General features: G+C 35.4%; 1 protein-coding gene across 1 annotated transcript; it reads left to right on the top strand.

The window, feature by feature from the left end:
• Window positions 1–10492: 10492 nt before the first annotated feature.
• Window positions 10493–18811, top strand: Vip (vasoactive intestinal peptide). The gene is made up of 7 exons (XM_004856861.3): window positions 10493–10651; window positions 11893–12009; window positions 13790–13912; window positions 14905–15009; window positions 15362–15493; window positions 16316–16399; window positions 17973–18811. The coding sequence occupies exons 2-6, from the start codon at window positions 11903–11905 to the stop codon at window positions 16359–16361; spliced, it is 513 nt and encodes a 170-aa protein (XP_004856918.1). The 5' UTR covers window positions 10493–10651; window positions 11893–11902; the 3' UTR covers window positions 16362–16399; window positions 17973–18811.
• Window positions 18812–21599: the final 2788 nt, after the last annotated feature.

Genomic DNA, 21599 nt, shown 5'->3' with positions numbered 1-21599 from the left:
GAAAGAGTATTTCTCATTACAAGATTCTAAGGATTTTTTTTTACTCTTTTGGTGTTAGACAAGAATAGAAGTATCAGTCAAGAGAGTGATCTTTGAAATATAAATTTTTACCACCTCATTATTCTTGGATACCTCCATGTAATTTCTTAAATCACTTAAAATAGTACATAATAAGTGGAGTTAATTTAGAAAGGTAGATTAAGGGAAAAAATTATCAGTAATATTCCCCACAGATAATTATTATTTTGATGTTGATATGTATGCCTAAAAAGCTTCAATATGTTATAAAAACAATATATAGCCCAAACTGAAAAACACTTTGCTTTTAAAAACATTAATTATTGTTAATATATTTATATTTCAATAAACATAATTATAAAGACATTTGGAGGAAAGTACTGCATTATGTGTATACCATAACTTATTTTGTGAAATGTAAATACTATAAATATTTACTGACTCCATCATGCATGGTAGATATGAAGTAAACAAAGAAGGAGGGAACTTACGGCCCACTGAGGGAGAAAGACTTAGGTTATTTCCAAATTCTTCTCCCAAAGCATTGCTTTATTCAGGAAATTAATTAGGCTCATAATTATTTAGACTTATAATTAATTGGCTTCATAAATTAATCAGGCTAGACCTCTAGAAATGTAATTTCTGAATCAATCATGGGGCAGAGGTTTAAATATTTTTAACATTTGTAATTGTAATATGTACATATTTTACCAAACTGATCTCCAGAATATCTAAATAACTTAGTTCCATTTCTTAAAACTTCCTTAACAAAAGCGCAATAATTTTCAAATCTGTTTGTGCTTTAAATTGTCCATCAAAGTTTGCTTCTCGCTAATTTTTAATGGTAATGCTTACTGTTTTAGAAATGTAATAGCTCCTTATGTACTAAATATAATAATCCTTTTCCTCATTTTATCTTGCCTTTATGCTCCAACAGGCTCCACTCTTCCAGATACAGGTAGTGATCTTGGTAAAGTGGAAACCTGGTTGCCTTATTTGGATGATGGGGGCTGTCTTTGGCTCCTCCATCTGCCTTACATTAATGCAGTCAACACAGCCTCCTACCCCTGTGCTAATCCACCTTGACTATATCATGGCACATGTAGTCATTTGACAGAGGAATCCGCAGCTGCTCTGCTAGTACTTAGGTGCAGGCTGTAGGTGCACTATTTTTGCCTTTACACTCCTTTCCCCCAATCGATGTAATGAAACCAAGAGAACTTTGAGATTTCTAGTGTTTGGGTTTCTTTAAAGCACTGGACTTCTCTTCAGAATTGGTAAAAATAGTTATTCTGGTGAAGGAGCTGGCCATCATTTGTCTCTACCCTTTGAGAATCTGGGTAGTCTCTATGTTAAAGGTTGGGATTCCTGAGAAACAGTCTCTAGGGTGAAGATTTGAATGTAAGGAGTTTATTCAGAAGGGGACTAAAACACAAAACCTAGGGGGAAATGGGGAAAGCCAGACTAGGCAACGGAAGAAGTAGAACTACAATGCAATTTTAAGAAAGACCTCAAATGATGCTACGGGGCATTCTGAACCTATAATGATCTTTCAGAATAGCCCCAAATTGAAGGAAGATGGCTGCAGTGATACCCCACACTGGCCAATCATGTAAGTGGGTGACTTCCTGGAAAGGAAACATGGCCTTTGACAAGGCAATGCTAATCAGCCAAGGGCAATTCTTAGATGGGACAAGACAACACTGGATTAAGCCACCAGCACTTCCTAGCCCAGCCACTCTAGATATGAAGAGGTGGAGGAGTCTGGGAAGTGTCATAGCCTTCACACACTTTACCTGTGTGCTCAGGTCATGTCTTCTGGAAACAGCTCTTCTAGGATCCTGGTGGATCTCTTTTTCTGAAGAAAATTAGAAAAGGACAGTGGGAAAAGATAGGCTTTGCCGTTGCCACTTGTCTGTAATCCACAATTAAGGCTCATACTCATGTTCTCTATTACTGCCCTAGATTCCCTGTACTCTAAAATGGCTCACCTGATTGACTCTCTAGCAAACCTCGTGGAAGACAGACCTTCATCCTTCATGTCTGAATTCCTGGTCTTCTCAGGATGTGATGTTGTATTTATCCACTTACTGTACAAGGTGGAAATAGAGACCAAAAGAAACTACAGTTTAACTTCAAACAGGACTCCTGTGGTGTCCCTAGGTGGAAGGTTTTCCTTTCTACTTTCCAAGACCTCTGAACCTAGCAGTCCAGATTTGCAAGGATGAGAACCACCAAGTCTTCAAGTGGGTCATTGAGGATGATGAGAAATAGTGTCAATCTTACTTCCATCCCTCAGTTTCTGAGTTCAAGTATTTCACCTAGTGGTCAGCAGCCTCTGGAAGTACAATCTAAGCACACCAGTGGATCCAGAGTTATGTGCTAGTGTAGTGCCTCCACTGCTGAGAGGGAAACCCTCTTTGGGTCAAGCACTTAACAAACTCTTGAGTGATAATCAAAAAGGGCCAAGTCACAACTGGAACATGTACCAATTTCACTCAAGATAAATTTCTACCCTTTCCATAGTATTTTCTAAAAATTTTTATTATTGGTTTCCCAATTTTGTGAATTTTCTTCTATTATTACTTCATCTTCATTTAGTTTTCTGTCTTTGTGTTATACTTTTTGTCTATTTTTGCCCAATCTTTGACAATTAACTTTTAAAAAAATAATTAATGAGCAATTCAACACAAAATCAAAATCCCTCAAATAGTACTAAGATGGGTCTGAAGAAAAAAGTATTCCGTATTGGGCCAAAAGAAATCAAAAGCTAAAACAATAGTTAAAAACAAAGACTTGAGGTCCAAATTAAATAGAGTTGAAAGTAGTACAATTACACTGTCACTCATTCCCTTGCCTAAAATAGTCAGTAATACCTATTACATGTCAGGCACAGTGATTATGAAGCTAAAACTACCTAGAGGTGCAAGAAAGCTAATGCACTTAACATCATCTAGTATGCTCACTGTTAGAATATTTAGTCTAGATTTAATGGGGGATGGATTAAAATCCTTGTGGGAAAATGTATAAACCAAAACCTGTAGTGCAAGGAAATATTGGAGTTTGTATTCCAGACAGGAAATAGGTGTGTGCAAAACCAGGGGCAAAAGAAAACATGGCACTTCTGAAGACCTGAAAGTTGCTCAGAGTGGCTGAAAATAGATTCTTATGGGGGGCCAGGGAAGTGAGGTGCCACAGGTGAAAGTCACATGAGCCAGGCTTGCAAGTCTATTTGGGGTCAGGACTTTATGGTAACAGCGATAGAAAACCATAGGAAGATTTTAATAAAAGAGTGGTATGGTGACATGATTGGAGGCATTTTTGGAATAGATCATGTTGGCATGTTGTGCAGAAAACTTTGGGACAAAAAAGATACTGAGCAGGACCACATTGGAATCTGCTGAAATTGTATCAGAGGGACCATAAAGACTTGCTTTTCTTAGGGAATCCTCAGCCATCCAAAGAATTTGGAATTCCACATCTTATTTATACCCCTCAAATGATAAGGATTGCTGTATATATAAGTACAGTTGTCAGACTCCACTGACATCTGCACCTAAAATATAGATAACTCCAGAAGGGTCTAATTCTTATTCCTTTCTCAAGAAAAATGCCAAGGACAGTGCTTCTTGTGAATGAAGATAAGAAAGAACCACTATGTGATTTTGCTGCCTAATTATACTCAAGCTTGTTTTGATAGAAAAATTGTGGGGTTTTTGAGCCATCCAAAAGGTATAGAGCTAGATACACTCATGTGGGCCTAGGAAGGCATTTCCTGCTGTGATGGCACTCAACCATTTGGTTATTATTTTAAGTAAGAATGATATTCAAATAAATCTAAATCAGTGGACATTACCATCTATTAATATGATCAATACTAATCAATCCAGCATCCAGTTTATATCCAGATGGCCAAGCAGCAAGGTGGTCACGCTCCCTTCTCTGTTCTTCCTCTCACTTTTTATTTACAGATTTTCTATTCTGTTGCTAATTAGCTGGCTTTACATCCACTTGAAGAGAGAAAAGAAGGCTTCCAGCCGTCATTCTGCTACTCATTTGAAGTCACTTGCCTCCTTTGGTTATGGAATTATTATAATTTCTAAAAACAAAGTGGCAGGACTAAATTATCTTAAATTTTTTTCTATCTGAAAATTATAGTTTTATGAGTCAGAAATGAGAACATCAGTTTCTCAGACTGGGAACGGCAGTGAAATGACTACAGATACAGGATGTTAGAATGATGACTAAGAAAACAAAAGTTTATCAAATACTCACAGGTCCTGCTTCCTAGACAGTGAAATTTTCTTTCCTGAGGGACAGGCGCCAGGAGCCCTAGGGAGGTAAGGGCCATGTGTGTCTCAGAGCTCCTTCCCAGGCCTGGTCCCCTTCTCCCCAAAGACCCCAGTCAGGGGCTAATGTCTGGCTTCTAATAGCAGATTGACCTTTCCTCTGGACATGTGTCAGCAATTGATCTAACCTCTTTTCCTGAGGGAGCTTGGGCAGCATCAAGGGCTTGAACGGGCTTCTAATTTCTTTGAGTTTCAGCCATAATCTTTAAAAAGTAATTGCTCACTGATCTGACAGACCTGCTTGGAGCTAGCCTGACCTTCCTCCAACCTTCAGCAATGATTATTTTAAGGATTCGTCCAATTCATATTAAAAATTTTTAAATTTTAAAAATGAACAAGTCTTCTAGTTCTATGGAATCCTAGAATGAAATGTTTCCAAATACTCTTAGAAGTATGCAGTTGGGTGAGAGAAGAGTTGTACACCAGGAAGGACAGAAATGGCTTTCTTCACTGGTTAATTGAAGGGGATTTAATGAAGATGCTGGAACCAATGAGGTGACAAAGAACCCAGAGCCTGGCCTTAGCAGGAGGCAGTTGACACATTTTGGTCTACAATAGGAAGGCCACCCTGAAGAAGCCAGGTCTTTCTGGAGAGGAATGTCACCTTTCTAAACCTTGTCCTTGGAAGAATAAGTACTCAAAATTCTCTTACCTCTACTCCTTTTCCCCACTGATTTTCAACCAGTACCTCTAGTGCTAAGCCCAGCAAGTAGCCAGAGGGCCACAGGGCACAAATGATTTAGTTCAGAAAGGTCAGGCTCCAGGGAATAAGAAACAGGCTGGAGAGAAGCAAAGTCTGGATCAAAATGGACAACCATAAGATATGCAGCCAGGGGTGGGTTGGAGGATTTGGGCAGGACCCATGGCATCAAATCTGTCCTGAGAGAAGTCAAAAGTCCTAGTCTTAGGATCTTGTATAGCACTGATGAAAAAGCAAAGAAATAGACTGAGGGCCTGAGGGTCAAGAATGGGTTAGTGAAGCTGAAGGACAGGAATCAGATATCAACACTGGAGATCAGCTAGAATAACTGAAGAATGAAAGAATGCAGAAAGAAGCATTGCTGTCAGTGACAAGGGCAGGCCTCTACCCCACCTCCTTTCTCCGCTTTAGGATGAAATCCAGAGCTGTCCAGGTTCTGTTTCAGGATCTCTTCTAAAGTGGTTTCTATGCAAGTAGGATATAGTGTGCTGATCCTGCTCCTCCTAGGCAAACAATGATCATACAAAACTCTACACCATTCATATGTAAAATAATAATGAGTATAAATTTTCACAGGCCACATAGTAAAATGCACAAACAAGTTACTTTCAAAGCATTGGCTAGAATTCACAGAAAATTCAAATCTACTTGTTTCTGGGCAGACTCAATTTTTCAGATTTAAAAATCTGATATTTAAGGATTTGCTTTCTGCTATTTTTCCCCCGAGTAACATCCCAAGTTTCTGAGAGCAAAGACAGAGACATGAAATCTGGGAGGCTGCCTCTGGGTTCTGAGAAGATGCTTTTGGTTTAAGGCCATGTAATTGCTAAACCACTACATGTGAGTGATTAGTTTGGCACTGCACTATTCCCGGTAATCTGAATAAGATAAAAGAGGCAGAAATATCTGTTAAACTCTCTTGTTGCCTCTGCTGCCTTGTGCATGCCATGTTGTTTCTGCTCTGCCATGCCTGTTTGTCATCCCTGCCTTGGAGTTGGCCAATTATGGACTGAAACCTCTGTGAACTGTAAGCCAAATAAACTCCTTCACTTCTAACATAGTTGAGTACTATGTCTCAGCAACAAGAGAAAAGTAACTAAAACAGTGTTCTGTTGCCTAATATCCTTTAAGATACACTACAGAATGAGTTCTATTTGGTAACTTTAAAGGGGAATAATAGCCTTATCATAGTATTATTTCCATCAAATCACTAACATGGCAAAAAGAATGGGATTCTGAAAATAAATCCAAATTTTCAAGTTAAAATAATTAAAAATAACAGAGCTGGTTTTTCAGCTTTCCAGTACTGCACCAAAACCTAAATAATCCACTTATAAAAAGGAAAGGCTTATTTTGATTCACAGTTTTGGAGGTTTCAGCCTACAGTCTATTGGTCCCTATATTTGGGTTTGTGACAAGCCAGCACCTCATGGAGGAACAGGTGCAGAGCAAAATCTCTCACTTAAAAATGCAGACAAAGGGGTAGAAGAGGAGGGGCTAAAGTACCACTGTCACTTTCTCAGGCACATCCCAATAACTGAAGTCTTCCAGTTAGGCCCTACCTCTTAGTTTTCACCTCTTTAGAATAGCACCACCGGCTGAGGACAAAGACTTTAACCTATGACCTACAAAGGACATTTCAGATCAAGTAAACAATAGCAAATACGTTATGGTTACCCAGTGTCACCATATTGTACAATAGCATGCCAGAACGCCTTCCACATTGCTAAGCATAGAGTAGTATCAATCAACCTTCCCCCTCCTCCTCATATGCCTCATTATTCCAGGCCTCTGGTAACCACCAATCTGTTCTCAACTTCTATGAGCTCATTTTTTTATATTCTAAGTTTGGGTGAGGTCATGTAATACTTATCTTTCTGTGCCTGGCTTTTTTTACTTAGCAAAATGACTGCCAGTTTTATCCATGCTGCCAAAAATGACAAAAAAGAAAAGCTAGAAGAAAAGACTGAATAGTTTCACCATAAAGAAATGTGTTTGAGGAGATAGGTTTTCCCTAATTTCAATATTACACATTGTGTACATATATCTCATATCACAATGGTACAAATTTTATGTATAAACAAAATAAAAATGAAAAAGAATTAAAACTATATATACTTAAAACTAAAATTACATATAGTTAGATTAAATTAAATTTAGACTATATAAATTAACATAATTTAAATATATATTACATTTCCTTTCATATATAATAAAGTATACATATACATATATTATATCCATGTATACTTTTAAAGGGTCTATCAGATGGTGGGTTTGAAGCCTTACATCTTCCTGCCTCAGCTTCGTGAGTGGCTGGGATGACAGATGTACACCATCATTCTTGGCTAAGGCAAAATTTTAAAATTATTCTTTCAAAGAGGAAGTTCTAGATAGGTAATTATCAAGCATGTGTAGGCAATTGTCAAGCATTTTGAATGAAGTATTAAAGAGTGAACATTTCAGGAGTTGCAAGGTGCATAGTTTTTTGTTTTTTGTTTTTGCAAATACTCAATTTTGTGAAGCACAGAAGCAACCTCACAGCATACATATGTGATGAGCATAATTTCATTAAGGACACTGACATTTAGAATTCATACAATGTTCATGTGGTATAACATATTCTTTTATGTTTTTAACCATTTAAAAATATAAACATCATCCTTAGCTTGACAGATGTAAAAGCAGTATGATGAGCATACTTGGCTCGTAGCCAGTAGATTCCAAATTTATCTGGCCCTTGGGCCCCAGGATGGCCATGGCAGGCAGGGGCAGGTCTCAGGGCTGGGGGTAATGAGTTATGGTGAGTTGGTAGCCAGAGCCATCACACACAGAGGCAGAAAATCTCAATTTAGGTGCCTCAGCCCTGCTGACAGCGAGGCCCCTCTCGTAGCTCTTCCCACTAAGGAAATGCTGCAAATCCAGATTTCTGCCTGAGTTGAAAATCTTTTCCATTTGATCTCTCTGCATTCAGTACATTTTAGTTAAGATGCCATTTTAGTTAAAGTCCATGCCTTTATTTCTGTTGGTAAAGGGGGGGATTAATATTTTTATGATCTATTTCTTATTACCTGACCTATTATTATCAATAATGCTGAATATAATTGCAGAATATTACTGGTTCTTAATGGAAAGAATGCTACATCAAAATCAGGAGGCCTACTTTCCAATTCTGTATAATACTAACCACCTAAATACTTGCAAAAATAACTTAAATTTCTGGACATCGGCTTATTTGAAAAAGGATTATTTAAAAAAATAGTTCATCTTAGTAATACAGAATGTTGAAGTTCCTTTGGGGAAACTGGTATATTCACTAAATATACTTTGATCATTTTAAATCCCATTGCCCCATCTCCTTAAAAGAAGGATTTTGAAGATGTGCTATAGCTGTATAGGTGAATGAGAATTCCTTTTGTCATAAATATCACTTTACTGAGAAACTGTAAGGTAGAAAATACATTTTGCCACAGATATGTCAAAAGTATGGGGGAAGCAGATTAAATATTAAATTCACAGCTGCATTTGCTGAGTTTTATGATAACATGCATTCAGAATAAATTCAGAAAATCCTTTTTTTTAAACTTATTTTTCTAGAAGCACGTAGAGGCTAGCTATCTAAAGGGCCTCTAGTTTACACTCTATTTCATTGAGAAAAAAAAAAAGAACCAGAAACACAGAAAAGAAAACAGCAGCACATTTTTGTAAATCTGTGAATTAAGACTTTGAACCTGCAGATGGTGCTATGATCCCTTTTTGCAATGGTTTTGCTTTCTCATTTAAACTCTTAAAAAAGGAATGGAGTTTTTTTATTTAGTTTATTTTGTTCAGAGGTAAGAAATTTGAATTATTTCTCTTTACTTTTGTGTTTATTATAATGGAGAAATTCTTTATTTTGGAAAAATCTATAACAGTTACTCTTCTTGAATGCTTAGGCCAAATAATAATCAAGTTTTATGCCTTTTTCTTCTGCTTATCATTCAGTATTTATTTGACGGTGATCCTTAATCAATTTACTTTTCTGTTTCTGGCCTTAAATAAAATTGCTTCACTGAGAATTGGGTGACGAAGAGCTGAGGATAAAAAAAATTCCATATGAGAGCAATTTCAATCTCTAGTTTATAATAATCAGTTAAAAAAAGATTTCCTGGAATTAAGCCACAGGAACTCTGGCTTAAGTCAGAGCTGTCAACTGGGAAACAAATTTCCAGACATTTTGAAATTTAATTCATTTAATTTTTCTTGTAACTGGATTAGAAAATAAGATTAAGCTTAGCAAGATATTCTTTGACTGGATCTGTCTGTCTTTGAATGCAGCAAATAGATATGAAAATCTCAAAGAAGAAAGAAAAAGGGCTTTAGAGCCATTCTCCCTTAAGGAATGTAAGAATGCAAGGGAATATACACACTCAAGTTTTTTAAATAAAAAGAAAGTATTTTATTTTGCTGTGCATGAAATGTTTTGTGTAGCTGTATTTTGATCTTAACCCTTAATTGAATGTATGCTATGCTACTTTGACTTGGAAGTCCACAAAAGAAAGTAGTTATCAAAATACTCTATAAATGCTTTCCAACTAATTCTCTGAAACCATTTGTAAGGTGATTGAGTCAGAAATGTTCAAAAACTGGTGTGGATATGTGTGTCGATAGTTAGGGAAGGAAACAATATAATTCTACAGAATTCAAAAAGTTTTACAAAGGAAGAGAAATTCAATCTCTTGTGATATATAGTGTGATAATTTATTTTTGATCATTTGTACAGTGTATGTGAAAATACATTGAGAATTATAACATTTTATACAAAATGTGAAACAGTAATACTGCTTTCTTTAATAGTGTGCTCATTGTACTGTCTTAAGAGAGTTATTGAAACTTTTATCCCAAAATATAATAAAAGTGTAATGACAGAAAGATAAAAAATTATTTCTGGTTACATTTAAAATTAGAATAGATATCAAGAAAGACTAAATCAGGATCTACATGAATACCATAAAAATAAAAAGTCATTTGGAGGATTGATGTTTTGTAATAAAGGGCAATTATACATTCGTAAACATAATGAACATAAGTATTTTTTTGCTTTTTGCACTTGTTTCTGCATAAAATCCTTATTTGGGGATGGAACCCCACTGGTCCTGGCTAGAACACTGTAATCATTCTCTTAATTCAGTGCAACTAATAAAAGATTAAGGCATTTTTACATTAAGCTTCACTTTTTTTGTTTTTAAAAAATTTCCTCTTTTTTTCTTACATCTCAAAGTTACTCACTATAAATTTATATGTATCAGACATAATGACGTTTTAATAAGAAATCCAAGCCCTGTTCATCCCGTGGGAGTGTTACGGTGACGTCTTTCAGAGGGCTTTGTGATTGCTCAGCCCTAAGTATGAGCCCTATAAAATGATGGGCTTTGAAATGCTGGTCAGGGTACAGTGCAGAGCTGGCGGTAACAGCCAAGCCTTAGCCAGTTCTAGGGGCAGAGAAGCAGTGAAGCCTCTCTGGCCTCCGGGATTTCAGCACCGAAGACAGCTCCAACACCCTCTAAAAGACCAGGTTCCTGAGGTGAGGTGCACCACCCTCAAGGCAAGTGAAAACTTTACCTTTCTTTTTTCTTCTTGTTCTTGAAACTTTTTCCTGAGCTATATTGAATCCTTCTCTCTCTTGAAAAGAATCTCACAATATTTCTACAGGAAAAAAGACAACTTTCTCAAATCACCTAGTAAGAGTAGAAATATCTCAATTTCTCTCCTGCAAATAGATTTTCTGAATCCATTTATTTGGAAGATGCTTTTTTTCTGTTTGCTTCTTTACTAAATACTTATTTTTTAAAAAAATAATCCATTTGAGTAGATCTTTTTGCTTGTACATAGATTTTTGTCTGAAAAGTTCAGTTGATACCTTTGTTTTTGAAGTTTTCAAGTTATTTTTAAATTGTTGTTCTTTCTATGTCCCATGTTGATTAAGTGAACTTAGAAAGAATTTATTGTCCTCTTAGTTTTAAATTTAAATTCTGTGACTTTTGCAAGCAGCAAGAAAAGCAGACCTTGAAGGCTTAACTTTTCATTTAGAAACTCTTTAGAAAGGAAATGTGTAAGTGGATCAAATGAAATAAACATAAGCTTTGATTATATATATATATATATATATATATTTTCTTTTGTAGAAAAATCTATTTCAATGATGATATGCTGTTCCATGACTTTTGGTTCAAACTCAGGCTTAAGGAAATTACTTCCCATAAATAACCACAATTAAGAGAGGGGAAAAGAAATATATGTACAAAATATTTTATGGTGATAGGTATATAGGTACATAAACACTGTATTCATATATATATATATACACAGAATATGCATGTGTGTATATAATTTAGCAGAGCATAATTATTAAAAAGGTGACACCTCAATTTTATAGTAGTCAGATACTAAAAGTTTAAAGTAGAAGAAAACAATTTCTTGAAGTTGTTACCTTTATCACAACAGATACTAAAAGTAGATGCTACAATTCTATTATAAAAATGTTTTTCTCAGGATTATTTGCAGCACAATAGCATGATATTTAATATATACTTGGGCCAATGAAGTGCTTGGTGAGAGACAGACATCACACAAAAAGGATATAAATTTTTCATCAAACACTTCTCATCAAGGGCAATCTGCTTGATTTAAAAAGTATTCATATTGTAGTTTAACTCTTTCTTGAAGATGAAATTACATTTTTTCTATTCTTCATGAGCCTTCCAAAACACTGCCACCCTCTCAGAATTCCCTCGCTGGTGACTGGTGTGACTGGAAAAGCTGATGTGATTATTTGTCTGTCTCTAGAAGCTGAGAGATGGAAGCCAGAAGCAAGCCCCAGCTCCTTGTGGTCCTGACACTTTTTAATGTGCTCTTCTCCCAAACACTGGCCTGGCCTCTTTTTGGACCACCTTCTGCTCTGAGGTAAGTTTCTGAGATAAGTTCACTCTCAATCAGGCAACGGAACATTTCTTCTTTATCTAAGCAGAAATTTCCTATGTTATCTTGGAGAGTGGAGTATTTTAAATTACTTTCCTTCAAATATTTTGATTGATGTGTTGAGCAAGTTATTTTCCAACCTCAGCTAACTAGGGTAGTCTGTCCTAGAATTCACTTTCAGGACACGAGAGACAGTATCAGTGTTAGTTGTATTTGTAGATCTTGTCAGTGGAAGAAAGGGGATTTGGCTTTCATTCAAAACGAGAGTTACATAAGTATAAACTTTTATAAACTCTCATCTTCAAGTTCTGGTGGAAAAATAGTTGTTTAGTAGCCATCCTCACTTAATTTTCAAAGATTAATCAGTGTGTAACTGTAAAATTAGTAGTTTATTAGTAAAATATGTATAAAATTATATTGGACAAATATCTAGGCAGAATCATTTCACCAATATTAAAAATTGTGGGATAGCTGATCTATTGAAATATAGCCCTCATAATGTACTTGCTTCAAACTAAAAATCCTGAGTTTCACTGTCCAAAATGTAGTAGTCCATATTTCAAGCTCATAAAGCATATTACAACTCATATTTAAACCTCTACTTGACACAAAATAAATTTGTTAAATAAGAAACAGTAAAAAGAACTATTAGCTTGATTTCTCTTTCCAGTGTATAGGTGCTATTATATCTGAAGGAAAAATAGTATTTTTTTTGTTTATTTGCCCATTCCTGATTCTTTGCTTCAGGTATTCTTATGCTTAAGACAATGAATAATCTCTCAACTGTTAATTTTCTCTGTGAAATTTGTTCAAAGCCAAATCATGTTACTTCAACAACTAAAAGAGAATGGCTATCTGAATATTATAACACAACAGTTAAACACTCACAAGAATTCTCAAATTTGCACTGATTGCTAGCATTCAGATACACAGAGGATTACTTACTACTGATTACCAGCTAAATCACCAACAGATACAGCAGTGCTCAGAATCTCACACTTTCTTGTAGGTTTGCCCTAATTGTGAACACATACACACAATATGTTAATAGTGTCCTGTTAAAAATGTTCATGTATCCACAAATACACTCAAATTCCATATATAGTCAAGACATTCCTTAGTAAAATTGTATTGATATATAAGATCAGAAGCCAGAGGCCTCAAAAATTCATTAAATCTGAGGGAAAATTCATAAATGAATAGAGAGATTCTTTGGATTTGATCAATGCAGAGAAATATATCATACCAAGGAAAATCTTTGTAGCAATGCTTAGGGACTTAGAGAGTCAAAAGCAGAAAACATTCAAATCTTGAAAGACATTTGGGAAAATTTATAATAAATATCATACATAAATTGATTTCCAGGTTTTATGTTTCAATGTTTAATATAACTTGTTTCTATTTTGTACAAATCTTTCTACCTATAGTACATGATGTTGTAAAGTGAAGATATTCTTGATATGGCAAAGTACAGCAAGAAATTATATATTCCTTAATGTTCTGATAGGATTGAATTATATGGCACTTCTCTTTGCTGTAGCTAGCTTATAAAAATTGTATGGCTTCTATCTCATGGGATAATAATAAATTTACTATTTATACTCTCATAAATAATAGAAGCCATTAATTCAAGTTGTCCTACTTTTATATTATGAATGGTAATTTTTTAAAAAGATTTTGAGCATCTTATTTCAAATGGTTGCCAGCCATAAGCACTATGTACTGAGAAAGGAATGTATTGTACTTCTAACATGTTTTTCACCAGGATGGATGACAGAGTACCATTCGAAGAAGCAAATGAACATGATCCAGTTTCATTAAAAGTAGACTCTGACATCTTGCAAAATGCATTAGCTGAAAATGACACACCCTATTATGATGTATCCAGGTGAGTTTATTTATATTGTTTTATTTTATTTATAAAATTATTCTAGAAATGTCCTAGTTTTAGCTAATCATGAAGCTACTACTGTATCATAACACTACAGCTCTCCATGTGTCACAGTTTCATTCAACATGATTTAAAGCAGCTTTAGCCAGTGTACATGATTTTCATGTACACAGGTTATAAAAACTGGGATGGATGGATGGATGTCATTTACATGTGTTCTCTTGCACACATTTTCAGTATCATGGATGGGGTTAATCTTGGTAAAACAACTGCATTTCAGATTCCACAATGGAGGAGGCACTGTGGAAAGAGCTTCATTTCTATATTGAAAACAAAAAAGACTCCATTAGAGCTGTTCATTCGTAGAACTGCTTATCTGGGGTAACTTTTTACTATATACCAAATAGATCCATATTGAAGACAAAGAATAAAAAATTTTTCACTTGCATGGAAGAGTTGGTTGATAAGTCCTAAGACCCTCTTTATCTCAAGAGATTTTTGTCTCCAGTATTCTGGTGAAAGAAATAACAAATGTATAGTGTGTTTGTAAATTTGTCAAAATCAACATTTTTCTCATTGCACATATCTGTATTTAGAAGAGCAGGGAGAAAAGCAAAATAACATCTAGAAACTAATTGAAATATACTGTAATTGTGCATCAATATTTCTGACAATGAAATCTATTTAAAAGATTCCCAGTATAATAACAATGAAATATTTGGGAAATAATAATGTTAAAATATACTTTTAAAACTGCTCATTTTCTATATTTTTCAAAGTCTTGGGCTAGAGATAGAGAAAAATCTTGATATTAATGACTCGAAAATATCTTTTGTTAGGATGTTAAAAAGCTTCCTTTTGGATTTAAGCTTATTGAGGAGCTCTCATCAGCTGACGCATCCCTGTTTTTTTGTTTTTTTTAAATGGGCTAAATGATATTCCAGAAAACCATGTACAAAATAATAGCTATATTTTCTTACTTGTTTTAGAAATGCCAGACATGCTGATGGAGTTTTCACCAGTGACTTTAGTAGGCTGTTGGGTCAACTATCTGCCAAAAAATACCTTGAGTCTCTTATTGGAAAACGAGTTAGGTAAAAAGAATTTATAATTTTTTCAAACATACCATTACTCAATTTGTAAGTTATATTTCACTGTTATAAAGTTATTAACCTTGTTCAAAATTGACAATTCTTTGATACTGTTTGATGTAGCTAAATAAAAAATGTATATTCTTGAATAAAACATATAAAGCCCGTGGGTTAAGGAAATCTGCCTTTTTAGTAATATATTCATTGACTTCAGACACACATATTTTTCCTAAGTACCAATAATTTACAAATCTACACTCAAATTGGATAAGACTCAGTATCAAATTCTTGAAACACTGGTGCATTTACCAATTCTTGTTAAACTCTTTGATTTCGTTTTCCTTACACTTCTTAGCAGTAACATCTCAGAACACCCTGCACTAAGCAAACGTCACTCGGATGCTGTCTTCACCGACAACTACACTCGCCTTAGGAAACAAATGGCTGTGAAGAAGTACTTGAACTCAATTCTGAATGGGAAAAGAAGGTAAAAAAAAAAAAAAGCACAAAAAACCAAACCTTTTTAAAATGAGATATTGTAAATGACTTTCAAAATTTGAGCTACATATGGAGACTTATCTATCTCTTGGTCTCACTGCTATACCCTGAGAAGCAGTCATTCTCAACCTTAGCTGACTTTAAACCTCCCTGGAGAATTTTTAAAATACTAATATCTGGGTCTTCTCCAAAACCAGTTGCCAGGAATCAGAGCCTCTGTGGGTGCAGACCTCAACACTGTCTTTACAATTTATTTTTCATTTTGAAAGATCTCCCCAGTTGATTTACCATGCCACCCCAGTTAAAAATGATGGCTAGTCTGAATCTAGGAACAATTTTCATCAAAAGTGTTGATTTTTAATAATACATGGAACCTCCTTCATGTGGAGGTTCAAAAGTCTTACTTTACCAAATTTAACCATGAGGCATTTTGTACACTCGAGTTCTGTAAGACCCATGTCTCTCCATGGTGTGCAAATATTGGACCTGAACAAAGCAGGTGAAGTGCTTTCTTTTTTTATTCCAGTTATTTTTGTGTACTTGGTGAGTATTAAATTTAGCTCTGTTTGGGAGAGATCAGAAAAGCTTACTCTCCTTTCTCACTCATTATAAGTCTGTAAGAATAATTTTAGCCACTCCTAAGACAGAGGAACAATTCATACATAGTAACTAACCTCAAAGATGATTGCTTAGTCTCTGTGCATTTTGTAGAGCAAAGAGAACAGCCTACTCATTATGTCATAATAATTTCTTTGGAATCATTCTCAACTGTGAGCTTTAACATGAACAATTTCCTCCTCTTGATCTGCAGCAGTGAGGGAGAATCTCTTGACTTTCCCGAAGAGCTAGAAAAATGATTTTAGAAAACTCTGTGGAGCAAAACTGATGACAAGTGGTGAGTATATTTGTGCATTCTCAGTGTATTCTTATAACCATTACCTAATTATGTGTGAAGGGAAGAGTTGCTGGGCACAAAACATCTTAGGGCTGAATAATTTCCTTTATCATGAGACCTCACCTAAGGGCATCTCTTCCCTAAGTGGACCCCAAACCAGTAAACGGCTGAAAATGATTCATATGATGTTCTGGTCACAGAAAAGGGACTGCTTAAAAGGAGCACACAGTTGGACATCTGAGTGGCATTTCTAGTTTATTCGGCCTTATTCCTACCTTTGTGTCAAGTCAAAAAGAGAGAGAAAGGAGTCTGACTCACGCTCATGAGAAAAAACTGGCTTAGTTGTTGAGAATTAAACCATGCTGCTTTTATTAATTTAAGATTTAGTCTCACAATTGTCCACGTGCTCTTAATTTAATTTAGGTATAAGAAAATATCACCAAATTACAGCATGGTTCATTATTATGGAAACACCAGGGCACTCTGAGTTTAATTGTATTCTTTGAAACATAGGAAATTTCAGGCAGCAAAATTCAAATTTTGACCTGTAAAGTGAATGTAGGCACTATACTAAATGTGGTAGCAAAATATATTTCTTTCCTGAATTAAATGTTTACATTGACTCATTCAAACCTTTATGATATTTGGCAAGTGCTTGAAGAAATTTCACATCATTACCATACCAAATGTCAGCAAATTTATCTCTAAAGAGCTTTGAAGGAAATGTTTTTTGGCTTTGTGGCCTGTCTAGTTTCTCATACAACTATTTAACCCTGCTATTGTAGCGTAAACACAGCCACAGATAATATGTAAAATGAATATAAACATTTGTGTTTCAATAAAATTTTGTAGAAGCCAAAGTTGGGGAGGATTCTAACTCCTGACAAGGTCAAGGAAACTAAACTAGTCTCGAGCAGGCTAAAGGGCATTCATAGTCACGTTGGTTCCTGGTGTGGTCATGTAAGGTTATCCAGAGTGAAAAACACTTGCCTGACTGGTTACTTTTGTTCCCTGATGAGATTACCCCTTTATAAGGAAGTATATAGTCAGGAGCTTCCCACAGCAATGCCTTATCATGTGCGGACATTTCAGAGAAACAAGTCATTTGCTCAAAGATGAAAGCTAATCACATTTAGCTTCTTGAAAAACTCTAAGATGAAGCCTTCTCCATCAAGATAAAAATATGGCAGACACTAAAACATAAAGACAGGCTAAATCTTCTATCTTCTGTAAATTGCAAGATCATATTCAATCCCATCTTGTGTTCTTTATGGAAGAGTGGCTTTGGATAGATTCTCCAAACAGAAAATCCTATGGCTTACCCATTGGTAGAAAGTATAAATATATAATTATTAATGATTAATTATAGCACCCTTCACATTTAGTTTCTTTGTGACAATCAGTCTTCTGGAAGATTCTTTCTTAATTGTGCCAGAATATAATTCCTTTCCACAGGCTGTTGACAAGAGAAAAGAAGAAATACATGTTTATTAAATGAGTGAATGAGTGAATGAGATTATAATCCTGTAAATAAAAATATTTTTGTTTGAAGCACTAATTCTTTCTTTTTCAGAATTCTTGAAGACAAACGATAAAGTACATTTTGAGTTCTACATAACTTATTCAAGAAAACAACTTCAATAGCAAAACCAAATAAGATATATTGTGTTGTGAATGTTGTGATTTGTTTTATTCTGATGTAACAACTGTGATGTTTACATTGTAAATATTATTAGAAAGTTCTAAAATTTGTCTTTAGCTTATGAGAGGTCTGTAATTTCAGATGCTGTATATTATTTCTAACAAAAATATGTTTAATGATAAGTAGACAATAGGTTAATTCATTTATATGAGAGTTTCTGGCAGGGTAACAATACAGGCAAATTTATGGTTTTCTTTATAGAGTGCAGTTCACTATCCAGAAGAGTTGAGCAGATAAGCAGTATGTCTACATTTGAATGTGTAAGCAGATAGACTGCTGTGTTAACTAAATCTCAGAATATCTAAGAGAACATCAACAACTATGATAAAAAATACATTCTTCAAAATACATTTTCAGAATATTCTTTTTTCACATGTATAGACAACTTTATTTCTAGTAGATTTTAAAAATCTCTCGAATTTTGATTTCTATTCACCAAAGGCTTTCTTCTGACTTAGTGTTTTAGTTGAAAGGATTGACTTGCACTTCTGATTGTGGACCTTCCCTTTGTGCTTGTGTGAAGTATGTGCAAAATGTAAATGGAATGGAACACTTGTTTTTCAGGAATAAATATTTTTCCATAATCCTTCTGAGTAATATTTGGTCATATCAGCTTCCTTCAGTGAAAGTAGATTTGGAGACAAAACTATTTTTCCAAAATGATTGTAAGAAGTAAATATAGAAAATAAAGACCTTTGATTATTATTGCAGACAGTTTTCATTGTTCTGATTCTTTTAAATGATTCAACAGTAACTCATTTTGGTTTTAAAGTTTCAGGCACTAAATGGTTTCTGTGATGTGTGAAGTAGTATTGCTTTTGATTATGTGGGAGTCCTAAAATAACAGTGACTTAAGAGAGAAGTTTCTTTCTCAAATAAGGACAGAAATAAAATGTCCACATTGCTGAGACGTTCCTGATGTCCAAAGCTCTGGGAAACTTAAACCCTCTTGAGTCCATTCATTATCTCCTAGGAAGGGATATTTCTCCTCATGATGCAAATTCACAAGTAGGGTTCCAGCCATTCTATCTGCATTCCAGACAGCTGGATGGAAAAAGGGGACATGAAAAAAGGCAGCAAAGGGTATACACTGGTTCTCTCTGAGCTGATGTTTTACACTAACGTTCCCTTGACTGGAGCTAGTCTGATGGCCATAGTCATATGTAAGACAGGATAAGAAACGTAGTCTTCCCCATTCCCCTCCCCATGCACCAAACTTAAAACTGAAATTCTATGCATATAAAATAATAGAAGAATAGATGTGTGTGGGGCATTTGGTTTTGAAATTCTTAACTTCTCACCAAAAGGACTTAAAAAATGATGAAAACTTAATGAAGTATCCTCACCCAGGGCAAAGCTCTGCTCATTTTCATTTGCTACATTTAGAACTGACCACATAAGGAAGGGCTATTCTGGAAAACCAGTGTTTGCAAAGCAGTTTATACAAGTTAAAATGAATTTCATGTGTTGTATCTCTTATCCTCATCTGATCCCACAAATTATTGTTTATTTATTAAGTGATCTTACTAGGGAATGCACTGCAATGAAAACTATTTCTAGATATTATTTGTACACTTATGTGTACAGCTGAAATAGAGGCATAATTTGAATGTGAAACTAAAGAGTTTTAATTGTATCTTAATGTAAATATTTTCAATTCAATCATATTCATTCAAAAAGTATTTCTTAAATGACTACGATGTCTCAGAGTCTGTTCTGGGCAGATGTACAGCTAGTGCGAACCAAGAAACAGTCCAGTAAGGAAACTCCTGTGGCTGGTGTGGTGTGGGCTAGACAGAAACTAAATAAGAGGTATAGTTGATGAGGTGACCCAGGGCTGGACCTTGTAGTCTCACAGGACACAGGAAGGACCTGAGAAGTGACATGCGGAAATATTGCAGAGTTTTGGACAAATGTGTAACGTAATTTGAGCTGCGTTCTAATAGGGTCATTCTGGGTGCTCTGTTGGGAAGAAGGTAAAGAGTTGGTGAGGACAGAAAAAGAGATACAAACTAAGAGGCGATGCAACAAGTGACAATGCAGGGCAGAAACAGAAGAGGCAGTGAGAAGCAGAAGGGATATATTTTAGAAGTTGGGTCCAGTTTTTTGCTGATTGAAGTTATGAAATAAAAAAATAAAATATGCTTCCCAGGTATAGGACTTGAGCAACTTGAAGGATGGAGTTGCTATTAACTCAGACGGAGAGGACTGAGGTCCCAAAAAGGAGGAGTTGTATTCTGATGTGTTGTAGCTGATCCTGGGGAGGGAGTTGGAGACACATATAAGGAGTTTTGAGGTGATACCTTACTGTAGATACACAACAGTTGGGAGGATACAGATGAGATTTAAAAAAAATCCAGGACTGGATAAGATTACCAAGAGACTAAATGTAGCCAAATAATAATGATAAATAATCATCAAAAAATTAAAAATCTTGACACATGATAGAGTAGCTATAACCAAGTACCAAAGACTGAGTGGTTTAAACACAGAAATGTATGTCTCACAGTTCTGGAGGCTGAAGTCCAAGATCAAGTTGTCCCCAGGGCTGGCTCCTTCTGAGATCTGTGAGGAAGAATCTGATACATACCTCTCCCCTAGGGTCAGGTAGATCTTTGACTTCTTAATGTACTGCTTTGACTTCCGTTTTGATCTTCATATGACATTCTTTTTGCTGTGCGCCTATTTTCAATTTTTTATAAGAATGTCAGTCATATTGGATTAAGGTCTACCCTAATCAACTTATTTTAACTTGATTGTTCTTAAATCCCAAGCTGTTATCTTTAAATAGAGTCACATTCTGAGGTACTGGGGGTTAGGACTTCCCATTTAGGGGAACATGTCAGCCCATGTTACTGTGGCACTCCTGCATTAAGAGGAATAAGTGGGTTAAAGGGGGCAAAAAGAAGATGCCAGTAGGACAGGAGAAAAATAGAGGTATGTGTCATCCTGGACAGCAAATTAAGTCTCCCAATGAAAAGGGAATTCATAGTCAAATGCTGATGTAATGTAATCTATTAATTGATTTCTTCAGCAAGCAGTCACGTGTTGCATAATAATGCAGATATTTTCTGAGAGATGCATCAGCTGACTGGGTTGTTGTGTGAACATCATAGAGTGTGATCACACAAACCTGGGTGTTGTAGCCCACTCCCCACCTAGGCTATAAGGTACAGCTCCTTGCTGCTGACTCTACAGCATGTCTCAGCACTGAACCTTGTAGGTAACTGTAATGCAATGGTATTTCTTCAGCTACATATTTCCAAATGTAGATTAATGAAAGTGAATGTACAGTGTGAAAGATAAAGCAATGCTACACTGGGTGGGCCACTTACCAGGAGAGGAGCTCGCAGAGGTGGTAGTTGCTCTGGATGAGTGAGCCCACGGATGGGAAGACCTAGGGCAGTGCAGTGTCTCCTGCAGACTTGATAAACACTGTACATTTAGTCGGCACTAAATTTATAAAATGGTTTCTCTTACTTCAATTCTAAGTTAGTC

Source organism: Heterocephalus glaber, unplaced genomic scaffold (assembly GCF_053883595.1).
Source record: "Heterocephalus glaber isolate CG9 unplaced genomic scaffold, H.glaber_assembly_v1.0 deba00001593, whole genome shotgun sequence".
Lineage (NCBI taxonomy): Eukaryota > Metazoa > Chordata > Mammalia > Rodentia > Bathyergidae > Heterocephalus > Heterocephalus glaber.
The sequence above is the reverse complement of the archived record's forward strand: the minus strand, read 5'-3'. Positions and strand labels throughout refer to the sequence as shown.

Excerpts from the sequence above, each read along its gene's own strand:
- Vip (XM_004856861.3), top strand. The coding sequence starts at position 11,903 with ATGGAAGCCAGAAGCAAGCCCCAGCTCCTTGTGGTCCTGACACTTTTT. Across the intron at positions 12,010-13,789 it reads GGACCACCTTCTGCTCTGAG|GATGGATGACAGAGTACCAT; the intron begins GTAAGTTTCTGA and ends GTTTTTCACCAG. Across the intron at positions 13,913-14,904 it reads CCCTATTATGATGTATCCAG|AAATGCCAGACATGCTGATG; the intron begins GTGAGTTTATTT and ends TACTTGTTTTAG.